This window comes from Pristiophorus japonicus, chromosome 8, assembly GCF_044704955.1.
Source record: "Pristiophorus japonicus isolate sPriJap1 chromosome 8, sPriJap1.hap1, whole genome shotgun sequence".
Taxonomy (NCBI): domain Eukaryota; kingdom Metazoa; phylum Chordata; class Chondrichthyes; family Pristiophoridae; genus Pristiophorus; species Pristiophorus japonicus.
Window position 1 is genome coordinate 206,155,049 of NC_091984.1, and position 27,887 is coordinate 206,182,935.

Here is a 27,887-nt window from a genome sequence, read left to right on the forward strand (position 1 = left end):
TATCAGTTGTTTATCACATGGGACAGTAGATGGGAAAGCATGGTTTTATCTGTAATTTAATGTTGAATTATATTGCAAATGTATAATTATGGGTAACTGAATTTGAATGCCATCCTGATCTTTAATGGCTATGTGTATATTTATAAACTATTTTGCTAACAAGAGTAGGTAACAATGTTCATAATTTATCTTGTAAGCCAATATAGAATCGTAGAATGATACAGCACAGAAGGAGGCCATTTGGCCCATCGTGCCTGAATCGGCTCTTTGCTAGAGCTATCCAGTTAATCCCACTCCCCTGTTCTTTGCCCATAGTCCTTTAATTTTTTTGCATTCAAGTATTTATCCAATTCTCTTTTGAGTATTACTATTGAATCTGCTTCCATCATCCTTTCAGACAGTGCATTCCAGATCACAACAACTTGTGGTGTCAAAAAATGTTTCCCCATGGTTCTTTTGCCAATCACCTTAAACCTATGTCCTCTGGTTACTGACTTGCCACTGGAAGTAGCTTCTCCTTATTTACTCTATCAAAACCATTCATGGATTTTGAAGATCTCTTTCAAATCTCCTCTTAACCTTCTCTGCTCGAAGAAGAATAAACCCAGATTCTCCAGTCTCTCCACATAACTGAAGTCCCTCATCCCTTGTACCATTCTAGTAAATCTCTTCTGCATCCTTCCTAAAGTATAATGCCCAGAATTGAACATAATACTCCAGGTGAGGCCTCACCAGTGTTTTATAAAGGTATAGCAACATGTCCTTGCTTTTGTACTTGATTCCTCTATTAATAAAGCCAAGGATCCCATATGCTTTTCTGAACTTGTTCTGTCACTTTCAAAGATTTGCGTACCAGGACCCCCAGGTCTCTGTTCTTGCACGCACTTTAAAATTGTACCATTTAGTTCATATTGCGCCTCTTTCTTGCTAGCAAAATGAATCACTTCACTCTTCTAGAAAAATAGAAATTTACAGTGCAAAAGGCAGCCATTCCGGCCCATCGTGTCTGCGCTGGCAGACAAAGAGCCACCCGGCCCTTGCTTGGTCAGCAGCCCTAAAGGAGCCATATAAACCTATGAACAATGACGGAAAGGCAAAGAGCACCCAGCCCAACCAATCCGCCTCACCACCAACTGCGACAACCCTTATACTAAAACATTCTACACTCCACCCAAACCGGAACCATGTGATCTCCTGGAAGAGGCAAAAAACAGATAAACACCCAGGCCAATTTTGAGAGGAAAAATTCCTCTCCGACCCATCCAGGCGATCAAAACTAGTCCAGGAGACCACCCTGGCCATATTCTATTCCCCGCAGTACTTAGCATTATATCTGCTCCGTCCAACAAAAGGTCATCCAGTCTAATCCCAATTACCAGCTCTAGGTCCGTAACCCTGCAGGTTACTGCACTTTAAGTGCTCATCCAACCATCTCTTAAAAGTGGTGAGGGTTTCTGCATCCACCACTCTTCCAGGCGACGAGTTCCAGATCCCCACAACCCTCTGTAAAGAAGCCCCCCCCCTGCCCCCCAAATCCTCTCTCAACCCTCCAACCACCTTAAAACTATGTCCCCTTGTAATAGACCCCTCCACCAATGGAAATAGACCCTTACTATCCACTATGTCTGGGCTCTTCAATATTTTGTACATCTTAATGAGGTCTACTCTAAACCTCCTCTGTTCCAATGAAAACAAACTCAGCCTATCCAATCTGTCCTCATAACTAAGATTCTCCATTCCAGGCAGCATCCTAGTAAATCTCCTCTGCACCCTCTCTAGTGCAATCCTTCCGATAATACGGCAACCAGAACTGCAAGCAATACTCCAGCTGTGGCCTAACCAAAGTATTATACAATTTGAGCATAACCTCCCTGCTCTTGTATTCTATGCCTCGGCCAATAAAGGCAAGCATTCCGTATGCCTTCTTAACTATCTTATCCACCTGGCCTGCAACTTTCAGGGATCTGTGGACAAGCACTCCAAGGTCCCTTTGTTTATCTACACTATTAAGTGGCCTACCGCTTAATGTGTACACCCTTTCCTTATTAGCCCTCCCAAAGTGCATCACCTTCTCCTGAATTAAATTCCATTTGCCACTGCTCTGCCCACCTGACCAGTAGATTGATATCCTTCTGCAGCCCATGACTTTCCTCTTCATTATTAACCGCACAGCCAATTTTAGTGTCGTCTGCAAACTTCTTAATCATACTCCCTATATTCAAATCTAAATCGTTGATGTATACCACAAAAAGCAAGGGTCCCAGTACTGAGCCCTGCGGAACCCCAGTGGAAACATCCTCCCAGTCTCACAAACATCTATCAATCATTACCCTTTGCTTCCTACCTCCAAGTCAATTTTGGATCCAACTTGACACTTTGCCCTGTATTCCATGGGCTTTAACCTTCATGACCAGTCTACCATGTGGGACTTATCAAATGCTTTGTTAAAGTCCATATATACTACATTGTACGCACTACCCTCATCGACCCTCTTGGTTACCTCCTCAAAAAATTCAATCAGGTTAGTCAGACACGATCTTTCCTTAACAAATCAGTGCTGACTGTCCCTAATTAATCATTGCCTATCCAAATGCAGATTTATCCTGTCTTTCAGGATTTTTTTCCAATAATTTTCCCACCACTGAGTTTAGGCTGATAGGCCTGCAATTAATTGGCCTATCCCTTTCTCCCTTCTTAAATTAGCAGTCCTCCAATCCTCCGGCGCCATGCCCAGATCCAAAGAGGACTAGAAAATGATGGTCAAGGCCGCTGCTATTTCCTCTTTTACTTCGCTCAACAGCCTGAGATGCATTTCATCTGGGCCTGGGGACTTATCTACTTTCAAAGCTGCTAAACCCCTTAATACTTCCTCTCTCACTATATTTATTTCATCCAGAATATCACACTCTTCCTCGATAGCAGTATCTGCATAGCCCCTTTCCTTTGTGAAAACAGATGCAAAGTATTCGTTAAGAACCCACCAACATCTTCCACCTCCACACAAAGATTACCCTCATGGTCTCTAATAGGCCCTACCCTTTCTTTAGTTACCCTCTTGCTCTTAATATATTTAAAGAACATCTTAGGGTTTTCCTTAATTTTACTGGCCAAGAATTTCTCATGCTCTTTCTTAGCATTCCTAATATCCTTTTTAATTTTGCCCCTCAACTTTCTCTATTCCTCTAAAGATTCTATAGTATTTAGCTGTTGATATGACATAAGCATCTCTTTTTTTCTTAATCCTCTCCTGTAAGTCCCTAGACACCCAAGGGGCTCTAGAATTATTTTTCCCAGCCTTTTTCTTTAAGGACACATGTTTGGCCTGAGCCTTCTGGATGATCTCCTTTAAATGCCTCCCACTGTTCCGACACTGACTTACCCACAAGTAACTGTTTCCAGTCCACCACGGCCAAATCACTTCTTAACTTAGCAAAATTAGCTTTTCCCCAATTCTGAACTTTTATTCCAGGCCTATTCTTCTTGTCCTTATCCATAACCAACTTGAATCTGACTGAATTATGGTCACTTGCACCCAAGTTCTCTCCTACTAATACCCCTTCAACCTGCCCAGCTTCATTCCCCAAAACTAAATCCAAGATCGCCCCCTCTCGTGTTGGGTTTGCTACATGCTGACTAAAAAAGTTCTCTTGAATGCATTTCAAGAATTTCGCACCCTCTATACCCATCACACTAAATTTGTCCCAATCAGTATTTGGATAGTTAAAATCCCCTACTATTACTACCCTATGGTTTTTGGACTTCACAGCAATTTACCTACATATTTGCTCCTCTATCTCCCTCCCACTGTTTGGGGGTCTATAATACATGGCCAGCAGTGTGATCGCCTCTTTTTTTTATTTTTCAATTCGACCCATATAGCCTCATTTGATCCCTCTAACATATCATCACTCCTCACCGCTGTAATATTTTCTTTAATCAGTACCGCAACCCCCCCTTTTTACCCCCCTCGCTATCTTGTCCAAAAATCCTGTAGCCAGGAATATTGATCTGCCAAACCTGCCCCTCTTTCAGCCATGTTTCTGTAATGGCTATAATGCCAGACTCCCAAGTGTCTACCTGTGCTTTTAGCTCATCCACCTTATTTGCTATATTCCTTGCACTAAAGTATATACCATTCAGAACAGGAAGACCTCCTTGCTTACTGCATACTAAACCCTGTTTCCACTGTCTGACAGATTCACTTTCTAGATCCTTGCTATCCAATTTCAGCTTTACTTCCTTCCCTTTTGAATTCATTCTCAGGTTCCCACCCCCCTGCCAAGCTAGTTTAAACTCTCCCCACGAGGATCTTGGTCCCAGCGCTGTTGAGGTGCAACCCGTCTGGTTTGTATAGGTCCCATCTCCCCCAGAAGCGGTCTGAATGCCTCAAGAATTTAAAGTCCTCCCTCCTACACCAACTTTCCAGCCACGTGTTCTTCCTCTCTATCCTTCTATTCTTATACTCATTAGCACGTGGCACCAGTAGTAACCCGGAGATTACTATCTTTGAGGTCCTACCCTTTAAATTTTCTTCCTAGCTCCATGAATTCTTCCTGTAGGACCTCATCCCTTATTTTACCTATGTCCCAATATGGACCCCGACCTCTAGCTGTTTACCCCACCAGAATGCCCTGCGTCTGCTCTGTGACGTCCTTGATTCTGGCACCAGGGAGGCGCAAAACCATTCGGAAGTCACATCTACGGCCGCATAAACGCTTGTCTGTTCCCCTAACTATAGAATCCTCTATCACTAGGGCTCTTTTGTTCTTCGTCCCTCCCCCCTGTGCTGCTGAGCCACCCGTGGTGCCTTGGAATTGGCTCTGGCTGCACTCCCCAGAGGCACCATCGTCCTTACCGATACTCAGAAGTGAATATTGGTTTGAAAGCGAGATGGACTCACAGGGGGACTCCTGCCTAGCACACTTACTACGTCTGGTAGTCATCCACTTCCCCTCTACCTGCACGCCTTTATGCTGCGGGGTGACCACCTCCTGAAACGTGCTATCCACGTAGTTCTCAGTCTCACGGATGCACATTATTGACTCCACCCGCTGCTCCAGCTCCGAAAAGCCACGTCACGCCACTATCCTGCTCGTTGTTTACTACATTTCCGAGTTTTGCATTATCTGCAAACTTTAAAATTATGCGCTGTATATCCCAGTCTAGGTCAATAATATATATTAAAAAGAGCAACGGTCCTAATACTGACCATGGGGAACAGCACTGTATATCTCCCTCCAGCCTGAAAAATAACCATTCACCCCTACTCTCTGTTTTCTGTCCCTGAGCCAATTTTGTATCAGTGCTGCCACTGTCCCTTTATTCCCATGGGCTTTAATTTTGCCAACAATTCTTTTGTGATACTTTGCCAAATGCTTTTGAAAGTCCAGATACATCAACTGCACTTCCCTCATAAACCCTCTCCATTACTTCATCAAAGAACTTGATCAAGTTAGTCAAACACGATTTGCCTTTAACAAATCCCCGCTGGCTTTCATTTCTTAGCCCATACTTTTGCAAATGCCAATTCATTTTGTCCCGGATTATTGTCTCTTAAGTTTCCCCTTCACCTACCTTCTCCCCTTTTTTTAAACAGGAATATAACATTTTCAGTATTTTGATTCTATTTATCATTGAAAACATGATTCTTGTTTTTGTATGACCTTGGGCAAAGTCACCTTACTCCCAAACTGGATTACAGTACTTCAAAGATAGATGTCCTTTTGGCATAAAGAGTCAATAATCATGTCACAGTAGGGCAGTATTTTCATGTTTTTGCTCTGTTAGCAGCAGCCATCTTTGCCCTAAATGCTTCACTGTTCATCAGATCATTACAGTAGTTTCCTTGAAGATAACCTTTATTATCAGCCAGTGAAGAAAGATCAGACTTTAGCTCTCAATTTAAGATGGTGCTCCGAGGAGCAGGATGTTCTCCAGGTGATCTTGCTACAGTCACCACGTCAAATGATGCTGATGATGGATGCAGTCTTGCGCAGATGGGGATCACCTGCAAGAGAAATGGAGTCAGGAGAGGTGCACGGCAGACGACAAGTCCATTTGATGCATCGGCAGGCTTGATTTGCCATTGGTACATCTTGCCCACAAATGCTTTCAGATTCTGGTGCATGGCAAGTCAGCATGTCTTTGGACAGACAACACAGCAGTTCAATGGTATGTCAACAAGGAAGGTTGTTTTTTTCTCCACTATCAAAATGTGATTCTACTTGCTGATTGTTACCTGAACTACTGAATGACACTTTCAGCACATCTAGTTGAGTTGAACAATATGATGGGTGATGTTCTCAGTTGCACATCACAGCGCAGCGTTTAGGTTTTTGTCCAGCAGTTGCATGCGATACTTTGATTTCATCAGTGATTGACTTGTACAATGAAATGCACCAGACCCACCTCTGCTCTCCATCCAGAGCATGGTTGAATACTGCTTGCCCTTTGTCACAGCGTGCTGCTTGTATTCATAGAAGAGTCTGGTTATTAGCACGCATCTCCAGACATTACATTTCAATGTGTCACATTGTGACAGATCCAAATCATCTAAAAAAAAGAGGAAGCCAGCTGTTAATCTGTGTCTGAAATATGAAAGCAGTTTCAACTGACCTCATGTTTACAGTTACCTGGATTTGCCTATTGAGACCACTTTTGCTCAGGCAGTCCTTGAGCAATGGTCTTTAACGGGTAGGTCAGGTTAGCAGCAAAAATCATGCTCCAGCCCCAGACTAGCCAGGAGCAATCTCACAGGAGAGTTACTAATAGGCTTAAAATTATGTCCATGAAGACATAGTTGAATTAAGAACAGAAAGTTTATAAAAGTTGTTCTCCAGGCTTAAAGCAAATGACAAAATTATACTTTTATGCTACCAGTAAACAACTTCCAAAGTAACATTTTAATTTTCACCCCCAGGCATCTATCATTTCCCGAAAAAAAGAAGCGAAGGCTGAAGAGTTACAAGAAGGAAGAGAGGAGCTGTCATGCATGGAGAAAGAACTGGCACAGAAAACAAACCAGGCTCGTGATTTTGATGGCACAGAAGTTCTGAAAGGTGATGAGGTAAGATAACTGAAACAAATGATCATAAATATTTAAGGTATCTTGGGTATATTTATTGTTAATGATAACTATGGGAAATATTTTTCCCCCTTTATAATCTGCTGCAGACATAACAGTATATTTATTGACAGTATTGTACATTTTAATTTGATGTAGATTTGTTGTTTCCCGATGCATGTGTCAAGCAAACCAACCTCAAGTCAATATTACAGTAGTTCGTATAGTGCATATTAGAGTATTTGTTTATTTTCAACAGGCAGTGGCACAATCTTTGGTGAACTAAAGTACTGTGTTGTATTATGGATTTGTAAAATCTGCATTTATGTCTACATGTTGAATTCCCAATATCTGAAAAAGTGACTTGAGTGAGGTAAGGGAAAAAGATTACTGATCAGAAGTAACAAATGGAAAATTGGAGGGCAATTCAAGCTGGACACTCTGATTCCCTTCTAGTTATTGACTAAAGCGACATTGGCAGAGGCCGAGAAGTGGTTGCATACCTGCCATTTCTGAGGGAATGGTGTGACACTTGAAACTGGACAGAAGAATGTTTGCAGAATTATTATTGCGTGATACTACATAAGAACATAAGAAATAGGAATAGGAGTAGGCCATACGGCCCCTCGAGCCTGCTCCGCCATTCAATAAGATCATGGCTGATCTGATCATGGACTCAGCTCCACTTCCCCGCCTGCTCCCCATAACCGCTTATCCCCTTAATGTTTAAGAAACTCTGATTAGTTCCAAAACTAACATATGCTAATTTTTCTGGATCCAATATATGTTTAGAATACATAGATCTGGCAAAATTGCCTAGGCTTTGTGTTACCTGATGTCCACCAAGGAGCTGAGTTTGAGATCTGAACCAGTATTAGACATTTTTATATTAGGAGGGTGGATCTTTCAATTACTCATTCTTGGGTTGCTCATCCCTACTTGCCCTTGAGAAGGTGGTGATAGGTCTTCCTCTTGAACCGCTGCAGTCCATGTGTGAAGGTGCTCCCACGACGCTTTTAGACAAATTGCAAATGAAACTAAACACTGTGCCATCATCTGCGAACAGCCCCACTAGTGCATTAGTGAGTAGGTTATTGGTGAGTAAGTGCCGCTTGATACTTCTCCAAGATGTTGACCTCTCCTTCCATCATGTTGACGATTAGGAGTAGGCTAATAGGATGGTAATTGGCAGGATTGGATTTGTCCTGCTTTTTCTGGACAGGACATACCTGGGCAATATTCCACATTGTTTGGGTAGATCTTGAGCACAGGTCAACAGCCGGGATGTTTTCGGGGCCAATAGCCTTTGCTGTGTCCAGTGTGCTCAGCCATTTCTCAATATCACATGGAGTGAATCAAATTGGTTGAAGAGTGGAAGCTGTGATGGTGGGGACCTCAGGAGGAGGCAGAGAAGGATGATCTACTCAGCACCTCTGGCCGAAGATGGTTGCAAACGCTTCAGCTTTGTCTTTTGCACATGTGCTGGGCTCTGCCATCATTGAGGATGGGGATGTTCATGGAGCCTCCTCCTCCTGTTAGTTGCTTAATTATCCACCACCATTCATGACTGTATGTTGCAGAGCTTTGACCTGATCTGTTGGTTGTGAGATATGATGGCAAAAATGCAAATTTATCAGCCTGACTTGCATTGATTCATGTCTCCACGTCTAGTCCACTCAGCATTCTAAGCTGTTTCATGACATCAATAGCTTCAATTTCTTAATTACAACTTTGCTATTGACTTGGAGATCTGCAAAAATATCATTGCGCTAAGTGCCGTGCTGTCTCCCCATAGCCCTGTATGTTCCTTTACAGTTCCCTTAAAAGGTTCAATGGTTTCTGCCTCAACTACCCCCTGTGTCAAAGTATTCCATGCTCCAACAACGCTGTGTTGAGAAACTTCTCCGCATCTCTCCTTCGGTCTTGCTGACCATTTGACTTGCTCTCTACAGCTTTAATATGCTTTCTATGATTGCACACCCAAAATTACATTACATTTTCACTGTGGCCTAACTATTGTCTTGGACTTGGGTATACAGGACATAATGTCAAAGTTTGCAGATGACACGAAACTCAGAAAAGTAGTAAACAGTGAGGAGGATACTAGCAGACTTCAGGAGGACATAGACTGGTGAAATGGGCAGACACATGGCAGATGAAATTTAATGCAGTGAAGTGTGAAATGATGCATTTTGGAAGGAAGAATAAAGAGAGCCAATATAAATTTAAATGGTACAATTTTAAAGGGGATGTAGGAACAAAGAGATCTGGAAGTTTGTATACAAAAATCTAAAGGTGGCAGAACAAGTTGATAAGGCTGTTTTTTTTTAATGCATACGGGATCCTTGGCTTTATAATCGAGGCATAGAGGCTTCAGCTGAAGTATTGTGTTCAATTCTGGACACCACAATTTAGGAAGAATGCCAAGGCCTTGGAGAGGATGTAGAGGAGATTTATTGGAAAGGTACCACAGATGAGAGACTTCAGTTACATGGAGATACTGGAAAAGTTGAGATTGTTATCCTTGGAGCAGAGAAGATCAAGGGAAGTTTTAATAGAGGTGTTCAAAATCACAAAGGGGTTTGATAGAGTAAATAAGGAGAAACTGTTTCCACTGGCAGAAGGATCAGTAACCAGAGGACACAGATTTAGGTGATCGGCAAAAGAACCAGAGGTGAGATGAGAAGAATTTTTTTTTTTACGCAACAAGTTATGATCTGGTCTGCACTGCCTGAAAGAATAGTGAAATTAGATTCAATTGTAGCTTTCAGAAGGGAATTGGATAAATACTTGAAGGGAAGAAAATTGCAGAGCTATGGGGAAAGAGCAGGGGGGGTTGGACTAATTGAATAGCTCTTTCAAAGAGCTGGCACAGGCACTCTGGGCAAAATGGCCTCTTCTGTGCTGTAAGATTCTCTATTAAATTACATCTGCCACCTGCCTGCCCATTCCACTAACTTGCCCATTTCCTCCTGAAGTCTTCTACAGTCCTTATCCCCCTGCTTTTGTGTTGTCAGCAAATTTCAATGTTATGCTCCCTATGCACAAGTGCAAATCACCTGCATATATTGAGAACAAAAGTTGACCCACCACAACTTCTAACCATTCTCCGATCCGAACAACATCCATTAATCCTAAGTTTCCTGTCAGTAAATCAACTTTCTATCCAGGCTTCTACATTTCCTCATGCCATACACCTGAATCTTAGTACCAAGCCTCCTGTTAAAAACACATTAATGAACACCACCTGACAATCCATATATGCTATATCCTTTTATCTCTACCATCACTTTTGCTAACCTGATTTCCGTCTGCCTTCCAGGCTGCATCATCTATTTTGGATTTGGTACATACATAATAGGGTGTGTGGGGGTGGGGTAGAGAGAAAGAGAGGAGGAAATACCTTTCGGCAGATTTTCAGCCAATTGAAGCCCAAGTATAGCCAAGTCAATCTTTGAACTTTCTTGTAACAAATACTTGAGTACAGTTGCTGGACAAGTTTTGTCCACATTTTTGTCAGCCCAATATGTCCAGGTGAGATCTGTGGTACATTATGGGTTAAACTTGATGATAAGGAAGTCTGGAGAGCAAGAATTGCTTAGTCCTTATTGCTACTCAATATGTGAAATATAGAAAGACTGAAACTATTCATTGTTTGCCTATAGGAAATAAATTATTTTGTGTATATTTTCTTGACTACAGTTTAGCTGCTTATAGAGATATTTGATAGTAAGTAAGTCTTCTGATTTTTAGGGATTTATTTTTCAAATAATTGTGTGAAATCAGCTTCAAATAAATGCATGTTTTTAAAGCCAAGAATAAAACTGTTCTAACCAGAAAACACCAAATCAGTATTGGAAAGAATAAATAGAATTGTGAGTAAATGAACCTTTACAACTGTTTAAAGCTGAAAAGATTTGACGTACATCCTTGGCAGCATCCTTTCCCCATAGAACTTTGTTCAAATGTCATGACTGAGAAAATTGAAAGAGTGCTGTAGATTGATGCTGCCTGTCAGAACACTGAGGAGGTAAAGTGCTCATTGCACAAAAATGGGGAAAGCAGCTGTGCCTGTCACATTAGAACTGCTGATACTGACATTTCCATGTTTCATCCAGTTTAACCCTAATTTTTAAATGAATCTTTTAAGGGGTATTTATGTTGCATAATGATGTTTAACTCTAAAATCAAAAGGCTTAATGAGTCATTGTCTTGAATAGAACATTTATCTCAAGCAAACTGAACACCTTGTAAGTACAACAGATACAAGTGAATTGCAAAAGTCCGCTTGTATACTGAGTAAATTTCATACTTAGCTTACTATCAAGTATTCTGTTGAAATGTATATGATTTATTTTTGATCATTAAAGCTGTATATACAGTTGTGGTCATGATAAAAATTCCTGTGCTTGACATTGTGGGACAGCTTTCACCTTTCTTGAGAAGTGAAGAGCAATATTGGAAATTCCCTAAATGGAGATCACAGTTATAAGTTTACAGTAAATTCTGGCCTAATTTGTTATGAAGTTACTTTAAGTCATCCCATTCTTGACAGCTGAATAAATCATGTAAATTAGATCACATAGATTGCTATGGAAGTATTTTGTAATAATAAACTTGTTGAATGACAACTTGGCTTGACAGACCCTGCAGAAAACCATACACTCTAGCATGAGTCTTTGGCTTCTGAAATGAGGGGAGAAAATAGGAAGGGTTAACCTTCTTAATTGATACAACTAATATGGCAAATACGATTTCCTCCTTCTGAATTTGAATTCATTGTCTCCTGTCAATTGGTATGCTATAAGTAACTTCTATTCCTAAGTGGCATGTGCTTGTGTGAGCAGTTTTATGTTGCTCTGACATAGGCCCCAAGTTTTCACATGATTTGCTCCTGATTTTTAGGAGCAACTGGTGTAGAACGGAGTATCTTAGAAATCGGAATTCTCCACATTTAGTTTGCTCCAGTTCTAGTCAGTTAAAACAGTTTCACTTTGGAGCAGAATTTTTTTTTCAAAAGGGAGCATGTCCGGCCACTTACGCCTGATTTCAAAGTTTCGTGAGTGAAAACTTACTCTAAACTAACTTAGAATGGAGTAAGTGAAGATTTTTGTACGCTCGAAAAAACCTTGTCTACACTTTAGAAAATCAGGCATAGGTTACAAATCAGGCGTAGGGAATGGTGGGGGGGGGGGGGGTGTTTAAAGGGAAGTTTACAAACATTAAACACTTCAGTTTTACAAATAAAGAGCCATCATCAATAATAAATGATAAATACATCAATAAATCAACCAATAAATCAATCAAAAAAAAATTAAGAAATATATATTTTTTAAATCAATAAGTAAAACATTTTCTACTTACCGACTGCAGCACCGGGAGCCCTCCAACAGCATGCTGGGATGCCCCCCTCAGTGTGTCTCTGTCAGTGTCTCTATCTCTCTGTCTGTCTGTGTGTCTCTCATTCTCTGTCTGTCAGTGTCTGTGTTTCTGACGGAGAGGGGAGAAGGGGGAGGGATGGGGGAGAAGGGGGAGGGAGGAGAAGGGGAGAAAGGAGATGGGGGGGTGGAGAAAGGAGATGGGGGCGAGAAAGGAGATGGGGGGGGAGAAAGGAGATTTGGGGGGGGGGGAAGGAGATTGGGGGGGGGGGGGGCGGGAAGGAGAAGGGGGAGGGAGGCTGAACGGGCAGGGCCTGTCCCCAGCACCAGATTTACAGGTAGGTGGCGTTGGGTCGGGTCGTGGGGTGGTGGGAGGGGGGAGATCGGTTCGGTTCGGGTCGGGGGGAGGGAGGGAGAGGGCGGTCAGGTCGGGGGGAGGGAGGTCAGGTCGGATCCAGTCCGGAGGCGGGGGGGGGAGCGGGTGTCGGGTCCGGTCCGGGGGGTGGGGAGCGGGTGGCGGGGTGGGGGGGGGAGGCGGGTGTCGGGTCTGGGGCGGGTGTAGGGTCCGGTTGGGGGGGGGGGGCGGGGGGCGGGAGTCGGGTCGGGAGGAAGCAGGAGCTGGCCGTGGGAGGAGCCTTATTCACGCAGCCCCAGTGAGGCCATTCGGCCAGGGCTAGGGGTTGCGTGCTTCGGGCCCCTCCCACACAGTTTCGGGCGCCTGGAGCTACTGCACTTGCATGCCCACTGTAGCGCGCATGTGCAGAGGTCCCGGCACTGTTTTCAGCACAGGGACCTGGCTCCGCCCCCTACAGCTCCTGCTGCGCTGCGCCGAGGGCCAGACGACCTGCAGGGAGGTGGAGAATACGGAGGGTTTTTTTAGGCGCATTTTGTGGCGCGAAAAACGGGCGTCCAGGTCGGGACTGCGCCGTTCTAGGCGCGGCTCGAAACTTGGGCCCATTGTTTTTAAACCAGTTTCATATTCATAACAGTGCAAGCCAGTACTGTTGTTAGCCATGGAGAATTGCATGGGTATTATATTTATAGCTCTCTGGTCTTTTGTTAATGTCTCCATTACACTGGTTGGACCGAATGTTTGTGGTTATTGCACGGTAAATATAACACTGGTGTAATTGCTACCAATTTTCAAAGAGAAAAAAGTTATATTTCTGCAGGTGATGTTTCTAACAGCAAGTGGAAATTCGAGCTTAACGTATAAATGCTATTTTCGTTCCCCGAAAGAGATGAGGTGGAGTTGCACACTTATTGTGTAATCTGAGTCAGTTGGTGCGGGACGGGATGGGTGGGAGATGCCTGTAACTACTGCGTATGTAGTATCCCAGCTCTAGTTACCAAACTATGATTATCATTTGTGGCTTGCCAAAAAACAGATGGCTATGACCTACGACACATACATCACACATGTTACATTCTTTTCACAATATTTGAATAAGATCCATAGACCTTTTGAAAACTTTTGAAGATCAGAATGTACTTAATGTACAAAGTTCAGTGATTCTGTTGCTCAAATTTGTTAATTGATCTACAAAATCAGAATTTTCCTAATAACCTTTTCAATAATTTTATTTTTAATTCATGCTCCCAGTATCAAGATTGCAATTGGTTACAATTCTTTTTTTTATGCTTAATAATGAAATTCTAAGTGCATTTTGGACCATGTAAATTACAGACATTCTATTTTCTTATGTCTCTGTGCATTCATAAAATAATATTCAAAGCATTCACGTAAAACTTTGGAACAATTACATTTATTGCCTGAACCACCCTCGATGAAACAAAACTTGTAGCAGTTTGTATTTTGCCTGTGTTGCTTCAGTCGGATTTTTTTTTAACCGTTTAGCAATTATGTAGCATTACATTCAACTTCTAAGGGTTAACTCCTAAGGCTGCACACGGAATTTTTTGTTAATGTGAGTTTAGCAGCCTGGATCCCACCTAAACAGTAAACTAATAATATTGTTATTTAAAATCTCAAGCGTTTTATGCTATTGTGAGAAAATGGCTCCCTTGTGACACCTAAGGGCCTAGGACTTGTTTCATTGCATTTACATAGTGAGGGGCTTAATTAAGGCCAATGCAAGGGAGCTCCCACATCCAAGGATACGTGTTACATTCAGTGTCGTAACTTTGATTGACAGCCCCCCAATCATCTCATAGACTTCAGGCAGGTGGCAGAAAAAATTACACTCACTCTCTCTTGGATCTGTTGTGGCATTGCACATGGTAAGTCGGAGAATATGATCTGTTTCTTAACTTAGCAGTGTCAGCTGTGGCTCAGTGGGTAGCACTCTCTGAGTCAGAAGATTGTGGGTTCAAGTCCCACTCCAGGGACTTGAGCACAAAACATCTAGGTTGACACTCCAGTGCAGTGCTGAGGGAGCGCTTCGCTGAGGGAGCGCTTCACTGTTGGAGGTGCCGTCTGTCGGATGAGACGTTAAACCAAGGTCCGTCTGCTGCAATTTGGGAGTCTGGGGAAAATGTGCCCTGCAAACCTCAGTGGCTCTCTTCTCATCCTCGCCCCAATTCACTCATGCTTTCCCCATTCATTGCACATGCCTTTCCTTCCTACTACCCACTCATTCAAGTTAGAATGAGTAAAGAGCTTCTCTCTATTGTCTCCTCTTTTGCTGTTCCTCCAAGGTGTCAGTGACTAGTATATTTACTTTTCCTAGAGGTCTACAAATACAGGATGAGGAATGTATCCTGTGAATTTAGATACACTGCACATGTTCAGATTGCACAATCTGCATTAAATTAACAATTTCACAGCTCTGGGCAACAATATTAAATCCATGCCTGTGGAAAAGCTGAGTTCTTCAAGTAAAAACTGTAATGAAGGTGTTAAAAGGCACAAAATACAATTCAGTGGATAAATGTAATCGTGTTATTGTGGAATGTCTTTTTTCAAATCTATTATTTTTATTTAAAATTGTATTTTGAGTCTTAGAAATTTCAGTTACTGAGGGAAAAATAATGGTGGGGAAATTGCGATCAGAGGCTTCCTTTGGACGAATATGCGAGACCTCGCCGGGCGCGCGCGCACTTTGTACACACCCGGCGAGGCTGCAACTTTCGGCCCATTGTGCACGAAAGTATTTACAGAAAGCATTTAAAATAATTTGTGGCATGACAGAATGATTACAGGTCCGTGTTATTTAAAATTGGAATTCCCATTAGTTTACAGGAAATATTATAGCTAAGTATAGCAGGTTAGTGTACACATTTTAATGTTGACGTTCCTATTAATTACTTAAATGCATTCACTTCCACTATAATTTTTCAGTCTAAGTGACTGCGGCGAGAATTGACATAAATCCAGGAAATTCATGATCGCCATTGACTTGACTAGGATGAGGGTGGGGTGCAGATCAGCTCTATGATGATAAATTTTGCATGGTTTCGACGAGCATGTTAGCAGAGTAGCACATAAGTCCCAGTAAATTATGGTGCAGTGTGAATAATGGCTTAATTCACTTAATCCATAATTTCTTGGGACTTTCACACTGGAAAACTAACCCAGTGTCATAGATATGCCATTACAATAGTGCAAATATTCAAGAAATTCTGGTCATTGTCTCACCATGTGCAAACATTTCATCAGTAAGTCTATGAAAAACTGATTCATGTAGATTATTGGAAAGTGTAAAAGTATGTTCTGAAGAATATATTTTGAATTCAAGTGATTTTATCTTTATTTTCCAATTATTTATAATATTCTAAGTAATCTTATTCATAAATAAATGTAACTATTAGTTTTAGCCTGAATGTAACAATTGGATAATAGGTATTTACTGCCTTCTTGAGTATATAGGAGAGTGTGTTGGGCATCCCACTGTCTCTGATGCATTATAACATAATTGAAGTGTAATTGTTAGTCCTATGATGATATCTCATTTCTGGCACACACAAGAGCACAAATTTAGGTTCTTGGGAGATCTGGACTGTTTATGGAATCTGCCTTTGTCTGAGAACACAAGCTCAAAGCATCGCAAGGAAGTCTGAATTATAAAAGGCTCCATATAGGAATGCTTCAAATACTATTTGCCTTACGCAATTACATTTTTGGACAGTGAAATATTCATTCACAGACCATCCAATTGAGACTTCATGTTAGAAATTTTCCATTGCATTTGGGATTAAATAGCATCATTAGCCATAAGAAATGTCAAAACATAATGGACTCTCAAAAATGTACTGTAGTCAGCTTCTGGATGAGAAAAAGAAAAATGCTTTAGTATCCCAGATTAGTGAATGATGTACAATTGAGTCCATCACAGATCATAAAGGTCATAAGTTTACATTTTACAATAATTCTATACCTGTATAAATAAACTGAATGTGTAAGTTGTTGATTTATATAATATAATTGATCCTTGTATAAATGACCTTTATTTAACTTGCATCCTGTAACTATGGAAAATGTGGTGTAGGGTTTATTTATAAATGAAAGCTTTCAGAAGAAAATATTCCTTTCGTGAGTTAATGTTTCAGTGGCAAACAAAATCAACAGGAAATTGCATGAAAAACATCTGTCTGTTTTAATGATATGATATGGAAATGATCTTTTGCATTATAATTGATTGCTGAAGATATTTACATGCAAATAAGTACATATTATGAATTTTGGACAACTAACAAAGATTTGTAAAATAGAATATCTTGCTGTTTATTTTGCTGACCTTAATTGCCCTTGACCAAACAATGAAGTTGGTTCTAAAAGATCGTGTAGGTTTTATGCTTTATAAGAGTACGTAAAGTAACTTTTATATATGAATTATTTAATTAAGAAATTTGAACGTTTCAGTTCCCAAATTAATAGTGTATGAGACAGCAATGAGATTGAAGGGGGCAGGGAAGCTCTGCATTTGACACTCTTGCACAGCAGTGGCTAGACTATTTTTGGCTTCCTGCCCAGGGCGCTTTTTATAGAATATGCCCCGTTGTCTAAGAAAATGTGACTCTGTGAGTTTAGCATTGCCAGTCTGTCTTTTGTTCTATAGATACTGAGATTGTTCTGAAACAGTTCTGAAACTAATAACTTCTTTAATTTCAGTATTTGTTGTGCTCGGAGACATTAGGCTTATTTTTAAGCACTGACTATGTTAACCCATTGCCCTTTAATTTCCATTATTTCTAGTTCAAACGCTATGTCAGCAAGCTTCGTAGTAAGAGTACAGTGTATAAGAAGAAACGTCAAGAACTAGCAGAACTGAGAGCAGAGTACGGTGTCCTGCAGAGGACAGAAGAGATTCTAAAACAGCGGCATGAGGCCATACAGCAACAGCTGGTAATATGAGATCCTGGCTTTCAATACACTTGCTGGCCAACTCGGGACCATTCTGCGACACAAATGATAATTCATGTGAAATGACACAACTTTCCATGAAACCATTTCAGTCGACCCTCCAAGTTCCCATGCCTTTAGTTAACACTATACTGATTACCTAGAAAAGCACAAGTTGATATCAGCTGGCATTTTACAGTTTTATCTTTGAACATGTAGAATGTTTTTCAGATAGCTGAGTTTATAATTTTATCTATATTAATTTCATAATGCTTGGTTTGAATTGGATAGCATAATGTGCCCTTTTAAAAATTTAAGCTGTTACAAGGAATTAATATTGGCTTCTTTTTATTTCTGCTATGTTACTGATTTAAAAAGAAATACATGACTATCAATAACATTGGAAGATATGTCTTTGAACAACTGTGAGAGAGTGTAATTCAAACAATTCGACATTCAAAACATGAGAGTAAAATATCTTTAGCAAAATTTTACACACCAGTTATTTTGCCTTTGCAACTGTGCTCTTTGTATGCAAAAGTTAAAACAGAGTTGATCGTCACTTGCTAAAGAAATGTTGCTGGAAACTGGATTGCTGCAAATTCTTTAGGTTGTTCTGTTCTCTTGGGGAGCACCAGGTAATACGTCTTTGTAAAATATCTGTCCTTGTTACAGTTATCTCAAGTTCTGTAGTCTGTTATATAAAATATTGTTTTTATATCCTAAAATATGTAGAATTGAATTTACAATAACTGAAGCAAGTCAAAGTTAGTAATAATCATTGTTAATGCAGCTCCCTTAAACAATTAGGCTCAGTAACTCCTCAGCCAGAAATACGCAGTAATCTGTAAACATGAGCACATCCAAAACTCTGTTGCCATATCCATTCACCCATCACCCCTGCAGTCCCTGACCTACATTGATTCCTGGTCCAGCAACGTCTTGATTTTAAAATTCTCATCCTTGTTTTCAAATCCCTCCAAAGCCTCACCCCTCCTCCAAGCCCTACAACCCTCTGAGATATCTGTGCTCATCCAATTCTAGCCTTGTGCACATTCCTAATTTTCTTCGTTCCACCAATGATGGCCATGCCTTCAGCTGCCTAGGCCCTAAACCCTGGAATTCCCTCCCTAAACCACTCCCTCTTTAAGACATTCCTTAAAACCTGCCTCTTGGTCACCTGTCCTAATATCTCTGTGTGGCTAGTGCCAAATTTTGTTTGATAATCGCTCCTGAATATTGCCGTGAGACATTTAACCACGTTAAAGGTGGTATATAAATGTAAGTTGTTAATGATGACTTTCGCGATCACCATTGACTTGAACAGGGTGGAAGGGGGACAGAGCTATGATCAATTTTGCATGGCTTCAGCTAGGGTATTGGTAACAGTCCCAGTAAATTATGGTGTGGTGTGATGTGCATATGACCTAATTCACCTATGCCATGATTTCCTACATTGTCTTGCTTTCCACTAATGTTGCTTTGTACCGAGTTGGCAGAAGAGTGGATAGGGAGTCCTTCTCAATTTTTCTTTTTCTTGTCAGTTATCCACCCTCACTACATTTGCTGGGTCGCCAGGCTCAGTAAAGAGATACCACAGGGATCTGAATACAGCTGTAGGCTAAAGCTGGTAATCAGACTTAGTCGTTCACACATGGCACAAATAGGCTGTCTCACAGATGTATTCTAAGATATATTTTAAGCAGTGCTTTCATGATATATATAAAAGATGCCAATAGAGGTTATAACATTTCCACTGAATTGGAAGAATATGATTAATTTTAGATGCTGTGTATGTCAACTACGTCAAATTGTTTGGAATTTTCAACATCCTAAAAATAAATGTCCAAGGTCCTGAACTCAAACCGATGACACTTATGTTATAACTGTTTATGATATAAATGGCCAGCTGGGTTCTAGTCTTTTCATAATTTTGTCAAACTGTTTGTGTTTGTAGCAAGCGGTCGAAGCTAAGCATGGTATTACAGGCTTCAGTGACACACAAGAGGAGCTGGAGAGAGTATCTGCATTGAAGAGCGAGTTGGATGAAGTGAAGGGACGAACACTTGATGAGATGTCTGAAATGGTGATCCATCTTTTTATGAAACCTAAAATTAATTCAGTGGTTCCACATTTAATAACGACTATATTACAATTTGTGAAACAAATGAAGAACAATTGTAATTATGGTAAAGTGTACGTCTTTCCACTTTTTGCCCAGTACATAATATATTGCTAGTTATTACCCTATTAAATCAATTCTCCGTGAATATGGGCAGACTTTATCCTACCCTCCCAGTAATTAATTCATCTAGTCAAAATTGTTTTTATAAATTACTTTGCATAAAGAAAAGCTACCAGCCAAAATATCCTTATGTTATTCTTGCTCATTAACACTTTGGCGTCTACATAGTATTTCTTTCCTTCTGTTCAAATATATTAATAGATGACATTGTTTTATTTTTTGCCCGGACTACGCTATAAATTGTGACCTGTGCTACATTTTTGTGACATTTTCTCATTCAGCAGTCTCCTTCTACACTCCCCAATCCCTCTGCAAAGCATTAAATGGATGTTCGCAATCCCTTTCAACATTGTGGTATAGTAAAAAGATACTTCTCAGATCTCCATGAAAAAATGGTTCATTTTAATTGTTTCATACTGCTCATAATAACAGTGGTTCTCAGATATCTTTTATCTCCATCCCCTATAACCTCAGTTGTCTCAAAGAACCTACTCTTGGATGACCTGATTTTGAAAAATTCAGACCGGGTTTCTACAGATCCCCAGGACAATTGAAGGTCAAGGAAACCTAATGTTCAGAGGATTTGTAATAAAAAATAAAATATTTATCATTTGATGATGGGAAAGAACATTTTTACACTATGATCCTGTCCTATTCACAGTATACTTTGCCTTCATAACAATCATAGTTCAAAAATAATCTGTTGTGTGAAGTGCTTTGAAATATTTTGACATGTTAAGGCACTATATAAATGCAGCTGTTACTTATTTTCCTGATGACCTATTTTCTGTTTTCTCCTTCATGGTGAACTTTTCTTGGTGTGAGTGAGGGCTTTGGAGGCAGAGCTGACAAATCTCCCTTTTTGAATTGTTTTCAAAATGTGACTAGAATTGTTCCAAATGCTATGATTTTAGACACCTACGTACTATTTCACATTTGTCTTTTCAGTGATAGAACAATAAGGTTGTATTACACATTTAAAGGAGCATATATAAAATTTACGAGTTTTAATGCATGCTGTGAGCAATTTTGTAAATAGTGATTCAACAACCCTAACTTTTCTTTTAGTAGTAGACATGAAATGATCAAAAGTAATTTGTCCAATAAACTGGATACTAAAAACAGATTGTGTATTAAATATAAATTGTTTGTATTCTGGAGTTGCCTTTCAAAACTACAGACCAGCAGCTCAAGAACAAGTTTTTTGTTTTGCAAAATTTCTCCCCGCGTAACAATGTGAAGTTCAGTTGCAGTGAAATGAATGGGGAGTGGAATTCATTGAGAAAGAATTGGACTTTGGACAGCACTGCCATTCATGATTTCACTGCAGAGGAAATGACCCCAAGGTCTGCTGAAGAAGGTCTGGTAAAAAAATGCAGAGTCTGACTTGCAGTTGGTGTTTGTGCTGAGAGTGGAAACTGTACTTGGCTGATCTCTATCTGAAATATATTCAAGAAAAGTTCAAATTGTTTTTAAACAACAACTATGCAAGAACGGAGCTAGTTTAAAGTTTAAACAAATTTATATCAGTGTGATTTATGTGATGGTCAGTTAGCATGTGAACAGATTGTGTGAAATCACTTCTATCTCTCTGTAGTATTTGTTAACTATAATCATTGAATTCTGGAGCAAACAAGTGGAATTAATTTTTGCTATTATCACAGTCCTGTCATCATCATCATAGGCAGTCCCTCGAAATCGAGGAAGATTTGCTTCCACTCTAAAAGTGAGTTCTTAGGTGACTGAACAGTCCAATACAGAAACCACAATCTCTGTCACAGATGGGACAGACAGTCATTGAAGGAAAGAGTGGGTGGAACTGGTTTGCCGCACGCTCCTTCTGCTGCCTGCGCCTGTTTTTCTGCATGTTCTCGGCGACGAGACTCGAGGTGCTCAGCGCCCTCTTGGCTGCACCTCCTCCACCTAGAGTGGTCTTTGGCCAGGGACTCCCAGGTGTTGGTGGGGATGTTGTATTTTATCAAGGAGGCTTTGAGGGTGTCCTTGAAACGTGTCCTCTGCCCACCTTGGGCTCGTTTACCGTGTAGGAGTTCCGAGTGGAACACTTGCTTTGGGAGTCTTGTGTCAGGCATGCGAACAATGTTGTCTGCCCAACGGAGCTGGTCGAGTGTGGTCAGTGCTTCGATGCTTGGGATGTTGGCCTGATCGAGGACGCTAACGTTGGTGCATCTGTCCTGCTAGGGGATTTGCAGGATTTTGCGGAGACATCGTTGGTGGTATTTCTCCATCGATTTGAGGTGTTTACTGTATATGGTCCACGTCTTTGAGCCATACAGGAGGACGGGTATCACTACAGCCCTGTAGACCATAAGCTTGGTGGCAGATTTGAGGGCCTGATCTTCGAACACTCTTTTCCTCAAACGGCCGAAGGCTGCGCTAGAGCACTGGAGGTGGTGTTGAACCCCGTCGTCAATGTCTGCCCTTGCTGCTGATAGTCTCCCGAGGTATGGAAAGTGGTCCACGTTGTCCAGGGCCGCGCTGTGGATCTTAATGATTGGGGACAGTGCTGTGTGGCGGGGTCAGGTTGATGGAGGACCTTTGTCTTACGGGTGTTTAGTGTAAGGCCCATGCTTTCATACGCCTCAGTGAAGATGTTGACTATGATTTGAAGTTCAGTCTCTGAATGTGCGCAGACGGAAGTGTCATCCGCGTACTGTAGTTTGACGACAGAGGTTGGGACGGTCTTGGATCTGACCTGGAGATGTTGAAGGTTGAACAGTTTCCCACTGGTTCTGTAGTTTAGTTCCACTCCAGCGGAGAGCTTGTTGAGTGTGAGGTGGAGCATTGCAGCGAGGAAGATCGAGAAGAGGGTTGGCACAGTCCTGTAGAGTGGCTATGTATGACCTCTGGGCTCTAAACTGTCAGGAGATGTTGCACAAGTTTAATTTTTTTTTTTACTTGCCAGTCATGATGGTACATTTCCTCAGTCACCAGGCATCTCGCTCATTATTGAACTCAGTTGCCCATCCTTCAATAATTTGTTCATACGATTTATGTATGAATGTAATCATTTAAAGCAAACTCTAAGGTCATAGAAATTTAAATGAGAGTGAATTAAGGTGAGTGTAGATGTGTACTATTCTTGTAGAAGCTAGTTTATGTGTTAACATATTAGAATCCGCATACAGTATTCTCTCTTCCTACCATGAGACACTCAGTGACATCTTCATGAAAAAATGCAGTCAGACAATGATGTATTGCATTCTGATTTATTAAAAAAAAATAGATTTCACACATTTCCCTTGCACCTCTAATGCCGTTAATTAATTAGAAAACGACATTGTCACTTGAAAATTCAACATTTAATTCATACCCAACAAAAGACATTACCATTACTGTAGAGGCCTTTCACTGCAAATCAGAACTGGTTAGGTATCCACAAACATTTGTGATATAGTAGAGCAGCTGTTTTGCGTATTAACTTAAATCACAATCATTGCGTAACTATAGTAATGTTAGCTTCATAAATGTAGATGTCACATTAGTACTGTACTTTCTTAGAAATGTGCTCATTAAATCTACTCCAGTACCATGTTCCCTTAAAATGTTTTTTAAAATTAGGGTGAGGCCTAGTTCCTTTTAAAGGTATCTTCCCTATTATGATCGCTAGAACCCATTTGAAACCAAGAGAAGGTAATTGGGCAACTTGCTTTCAGATTTTTGGCAACAGAACTCTGAAGCTGGCCACAAGAAGGTGGACAAGAGCTCCCTGAGGAGGATTCTTACTCTATTTTTTCACTTCTTATTTGCAATAACGTGCCCAGCCTCTCCTGGTGACAACATATGGCAGCATGAGTGAAGCTGGTAACTCTGTAATGTGCCCTTCTGTTAGTTGACTATAAAATAATATAATTTAACTCCTGGCTAAAGATGTAATTGCCTTAAAAGTCCCTTGTTTCTTTTGTCTTTCATTTTACTACTTTGTCTTATGAATTTCCATCATGTGTCTCTGTGTACTCTTGTATTATATTTGTGGCTTTCATCTGTACAGCGGTTTGTCTGTCTTCTGTCTCTTTCATCTTTAGCTTATTTCTTATCCTCTTTTTCTTATTCTGTTGTACCCACAATGGACCCAATGTCTGCTTTAATTTAAAAAAAACACTTGCACACAAGAGTCAAAATCCATTAAAAAATACAATTTTCAATGCTGTCAACTTAGAATTAATTTGTAAGTGCAAAAATCAAGTCTAAGAGCTGTTTAGCAGTTACATCAGTGCCAAGTGGTATTTTTTTAAATTCAACTCATTTGTTTGTGTTTGGCAAAGTGAAGGAAGGATGTCATACTGGGGAACACATTTTCCACTTTTATCCTGCAGTGTCAGCGTTAAGCTGTGCCTGGTCAGGAATAATAAAACCAAATGTGGAGCAGATCTGCATTTAATCTGCAAAACAACTTAACTCAAATTATAGAGCGTTCTGTACCAGTTCAGATTATTTTCAATTCCACGTACAAGATAGCCATATCACCCCTCGGGATGAGAATGCTAACCTGTCTCCAGTTATGGGTGGTACTGTGTTATTGGCCCATGCAGAACTGCTTTGAGCTGGTCCAAACTCACTTCAACAAACTTGGAGATTAATAAAGAGATAAATAGATAAATGATACTTAAAGGTTTGACGGTGGATAGGCAATGGCAAACCTTTAAAGATCATATGGACGAACTTCAACAATTGTACATCCCTTTCAGGAGTAAAAATAAAACTGGGAAGGTGGCTCAACCGTGGCTAACAAGGGAAATTAAGGATAGTGTTAAATCCAAGGAAGAGGCATACAAATTAGCCAGAAAAAGCAGCAAACCGGAGGACTGGGAGAAATTTAGAATTCAGAGGAGGACAAAGGGTTTAATTAAGAAGGGGAAAATAGAGTCCGAGAGGAAGCTTGCCGGAAACACAAAAACTGACTGCAAAAGCTTCTATAGATATGTGAAGATAAAAAGATTAGTGAAGACAAACGTAGGTCCCTTGCAGTTGGATTCGGGTGAATTTATAATGGGGAACAAAGAAATGGCAGACCAATTGAACAAGTACTTTGGTTCTGTCTTCACGAAGGAAGATACAAATAACCTTCCGGATGTACTAGGGGACCGAGGGTCTAGTGAGAAGGAGGAACTGAAGGATATTCTTATTAGGCAGGAAATTGTGTTAGGGAAATTGACGGGATTGAAGGCCGATAAATCCCCAGGGCTTGATAGTCTACATCCCAGCGTACTTAAGGAAGTGGCCCTAGAAATAGTGGATGCATTGGTGATAATTTTCCAGCAGCTTATCGACTCTGAATCAGTTCCTATGGACTGGAGGGTTGCTAATGTAACACCACTTTTTAAAAAAGGAGGGAGAGAAAAAATGGGTAATTATAGACCGGTTAGCCTGACATCAGTAGTGGGGAAAATGTTGGAATCAATCATTAAGGATGAAATAGCAGCGCATTTGAAAAGCAGTGATAGGATCCAAGTCAGCATGGATTTATGAAAGGGAAATCATGCTTGACAAATCTTCTGGAATTTTTTAGGATGTAACTAGTAGAGTGGACAAGGGAGAACCAGTGGATGTGGTGTATTTGGACTTTCAAAAGGCTTTTGACAAGGTCCCACACAAGAGATTGGTGTGTAAAATCAAAGCACATGGTATTGGGGGTAATGTATTGACGTGGATAGAGAACTGGCTGGCAGACAGGAAGCAGAGAGTCGGGATAAACGGGTCCTTTTCAGAATGCCAGGCAGTGACTAGTGGAGTGCCGCAGGGCTCGGTGCTGGGATCCCAGCTCTTTACAATATTTGTTAATGATTTAGATGAAGGAATTGAGTGTAATATCTCCAAGTTTGCAGATGACACTAAACTGGGTGGCGGTGTGAGCTGTGAGGAGGATGCTAAGAGGCTGCAGGGTGACTTGGACAGGTTAGGAGAATGGGCAAATACATGGCAGATGCAGTATAATGTGGATATATGTGAGGTTATCCACTTTGGGGGCAAAAACACGAAGGCAGAATATTATCTGAATGACGGCAGATTAGGAAAAGGGGAGGTGCAGCAAGACCTGGGTGTCATGGTTCATCAGTCCTTGAAAGTTGGCATGCAGGTACAGCAGGCGGTGAAGAGGGCAAATGGTATGTTGGCCTTCATAGCAAGGGGATTTGAGTATAGGAGCAGGGAAGTCTTACTGTAGTTGTACAGGGCATTGGTGAGGTCCCACCTGGAATATTGTGATCAGTTTTGGTCTCCTAATCTGAGGAAGGACATTCTTGCTATTGAGGGAGTGCAGCGAAAGTTCACCAGACTGATTCCAGGGATGGCTGGACTGACATATAAGGAGACACTGGATCAACTGGGCCTTTATACACTGGAGTTTAAAAGGATGAGAGGGGATCTCAGAAACATACAAGATTCTGACGGGACTGGACAGGTTAGATGCGGGAGAATGTTCCTGATGTTGGGGAAGTCCAGAACCAGGGGACACAGTCTTGGGATAAGGGGCAGGCCATTTAGGACTGAGATGAGGAGAAACTTCTTCACTCAGAGAGTAGTTAACCTGTGGAATTCCCTGCCGCAGAGAGTTGTTGATGCCTGTTCATTGGATATATTCAAGAGGGAGTTAGATATGGCCCTTGCGGCTAAAGGGATCAAGGGGTATGGAGAGAAAGCAGGAAAGTGGTACTGAAGGAATGATCAGCCATGATCTTATTGAATGGTGGTGCAGGCTCGAAGGGACGATTGGCCTACTCCTGCACCTACTTTCTATGTTTCTATGTAGACTTTCAATTTATTAGTTTGGGCTGGGAATCAGAGCGGCATCTGAGAGGTGAAAGAGGAGGTTGCCATCAAATTATCCCTTCCTCCCCACCTTCCTAACACTCTTCCTCTTCATGTATTCCTTACATAAGAAGGGCAGGCAAATGGGCATGCATTGACTTGGATATGGTCACATTTATAACTGCATGTTACATTGCTGGACTATTTATTTTCTCCAGTTTAGATTCCATACAAACAAGATGTGTATCTGGGATGTAAAATTCACAACAAAAAAGAAAAAGTTGGGTGTAAAATGCATCTCATTGGTGAAATTTCAATATGTACAAGTTAACTTTGTATAGTGGTTTTTCAGGTTGCAGAGTAAAAGAGACTTGGAGTAATTGGAAAAGAAATGCTGTAACAGGTAATGCACAGAGTTTGAATGAGTACTTATTTTTTTTTAATTTAAAAACATTTCTACAGATAAAGAAACTTAATACCCTTATTGCTGAAAAGAAGTCTGCCCTGGCGCCAGTCATCAAAGAACTACGACCATTGCGACAGAAGTGCCAGGTGGGTGGTGGAATTTAAACAACAAAGCCGATAATGCAGAAATATGTTGCTTCTTGTCCTTCTGTTTGCCAGTTGCCTGCAAAATCAAAACATTAAATTGGAGTACCAAATTACATTGTGTCATTTGGTAGACAAATTGCAGTCTGTGTATCAGTCACAAAATGGCTATTAATGAACAGGGAAGTGTTTGAAGGAGTATTATCTGGGGAATAATCGGCCTTAACCAAACACGAAGCCCACATATTATTGGCATTCAATAGCAGGTCAACTGTTAGACCCTAAATATGTAGTATTGCGATTTCACTCCACATACAAGGGTGTAAAGCCACCTGTTTGGTTTACATGAGCTTGTAAGTGTGAATGTATTTGAGAATACAAGGTCTTGACCTGTGATTGACAAGGACACACATTGTTTTAGTGTCGCATGCTGCTAGCTCACAGTTTCATTTACATGACATTTTACCCTTTCACATTAGGAATTAACTCAAGAGTACGAAGAAAAAAAAGCACTCTATGACAGCTGTGCAGCAGGCTTGGAAAGCAATCGATCTAAGCTTGAACAGGTAGGAAAAGGCCATGCAC

General features: G+C 40.9%; 1 protein-coding gene across 2 annotated transcripts in view; it reads left to right on the forward strand.

The window, feature by feature from the left end:
- The window catches only part of ift81 (intraflagellar transport 81 homolog), a 112,252-nt gene that overhangs the window by 41,522 nt on the left and 42,843 nt on the right, over window positions 1-27,887 (forward strand). For both annotated transcript variants that reach the window (XM_070886351.1, XM_070886352.1), the window contains exons 11-15: window positions 6,920-7,066; window positions 17,597-17,746; window positions 19,701-19,829; window positions 27,216-27,305; window positions 27,782-27,868. In XM_070886351.1, coding sequence (XP_070742452.1) covers window positions 6,920-7,066; window positions 17,597-17,746; window positions 19,701-19,829; window positions 27,216-27,305; window positions 27,782-27,868 — 603 coding nt within the window. The remainder of the gene's footprint in view (window positions 1-6,919; window positions 7,067-17,596; window positions 17,747-19,700; window positions 19,830-27,215; window positions 27,306-27,781; window positions 27,869-27,887) is intronic.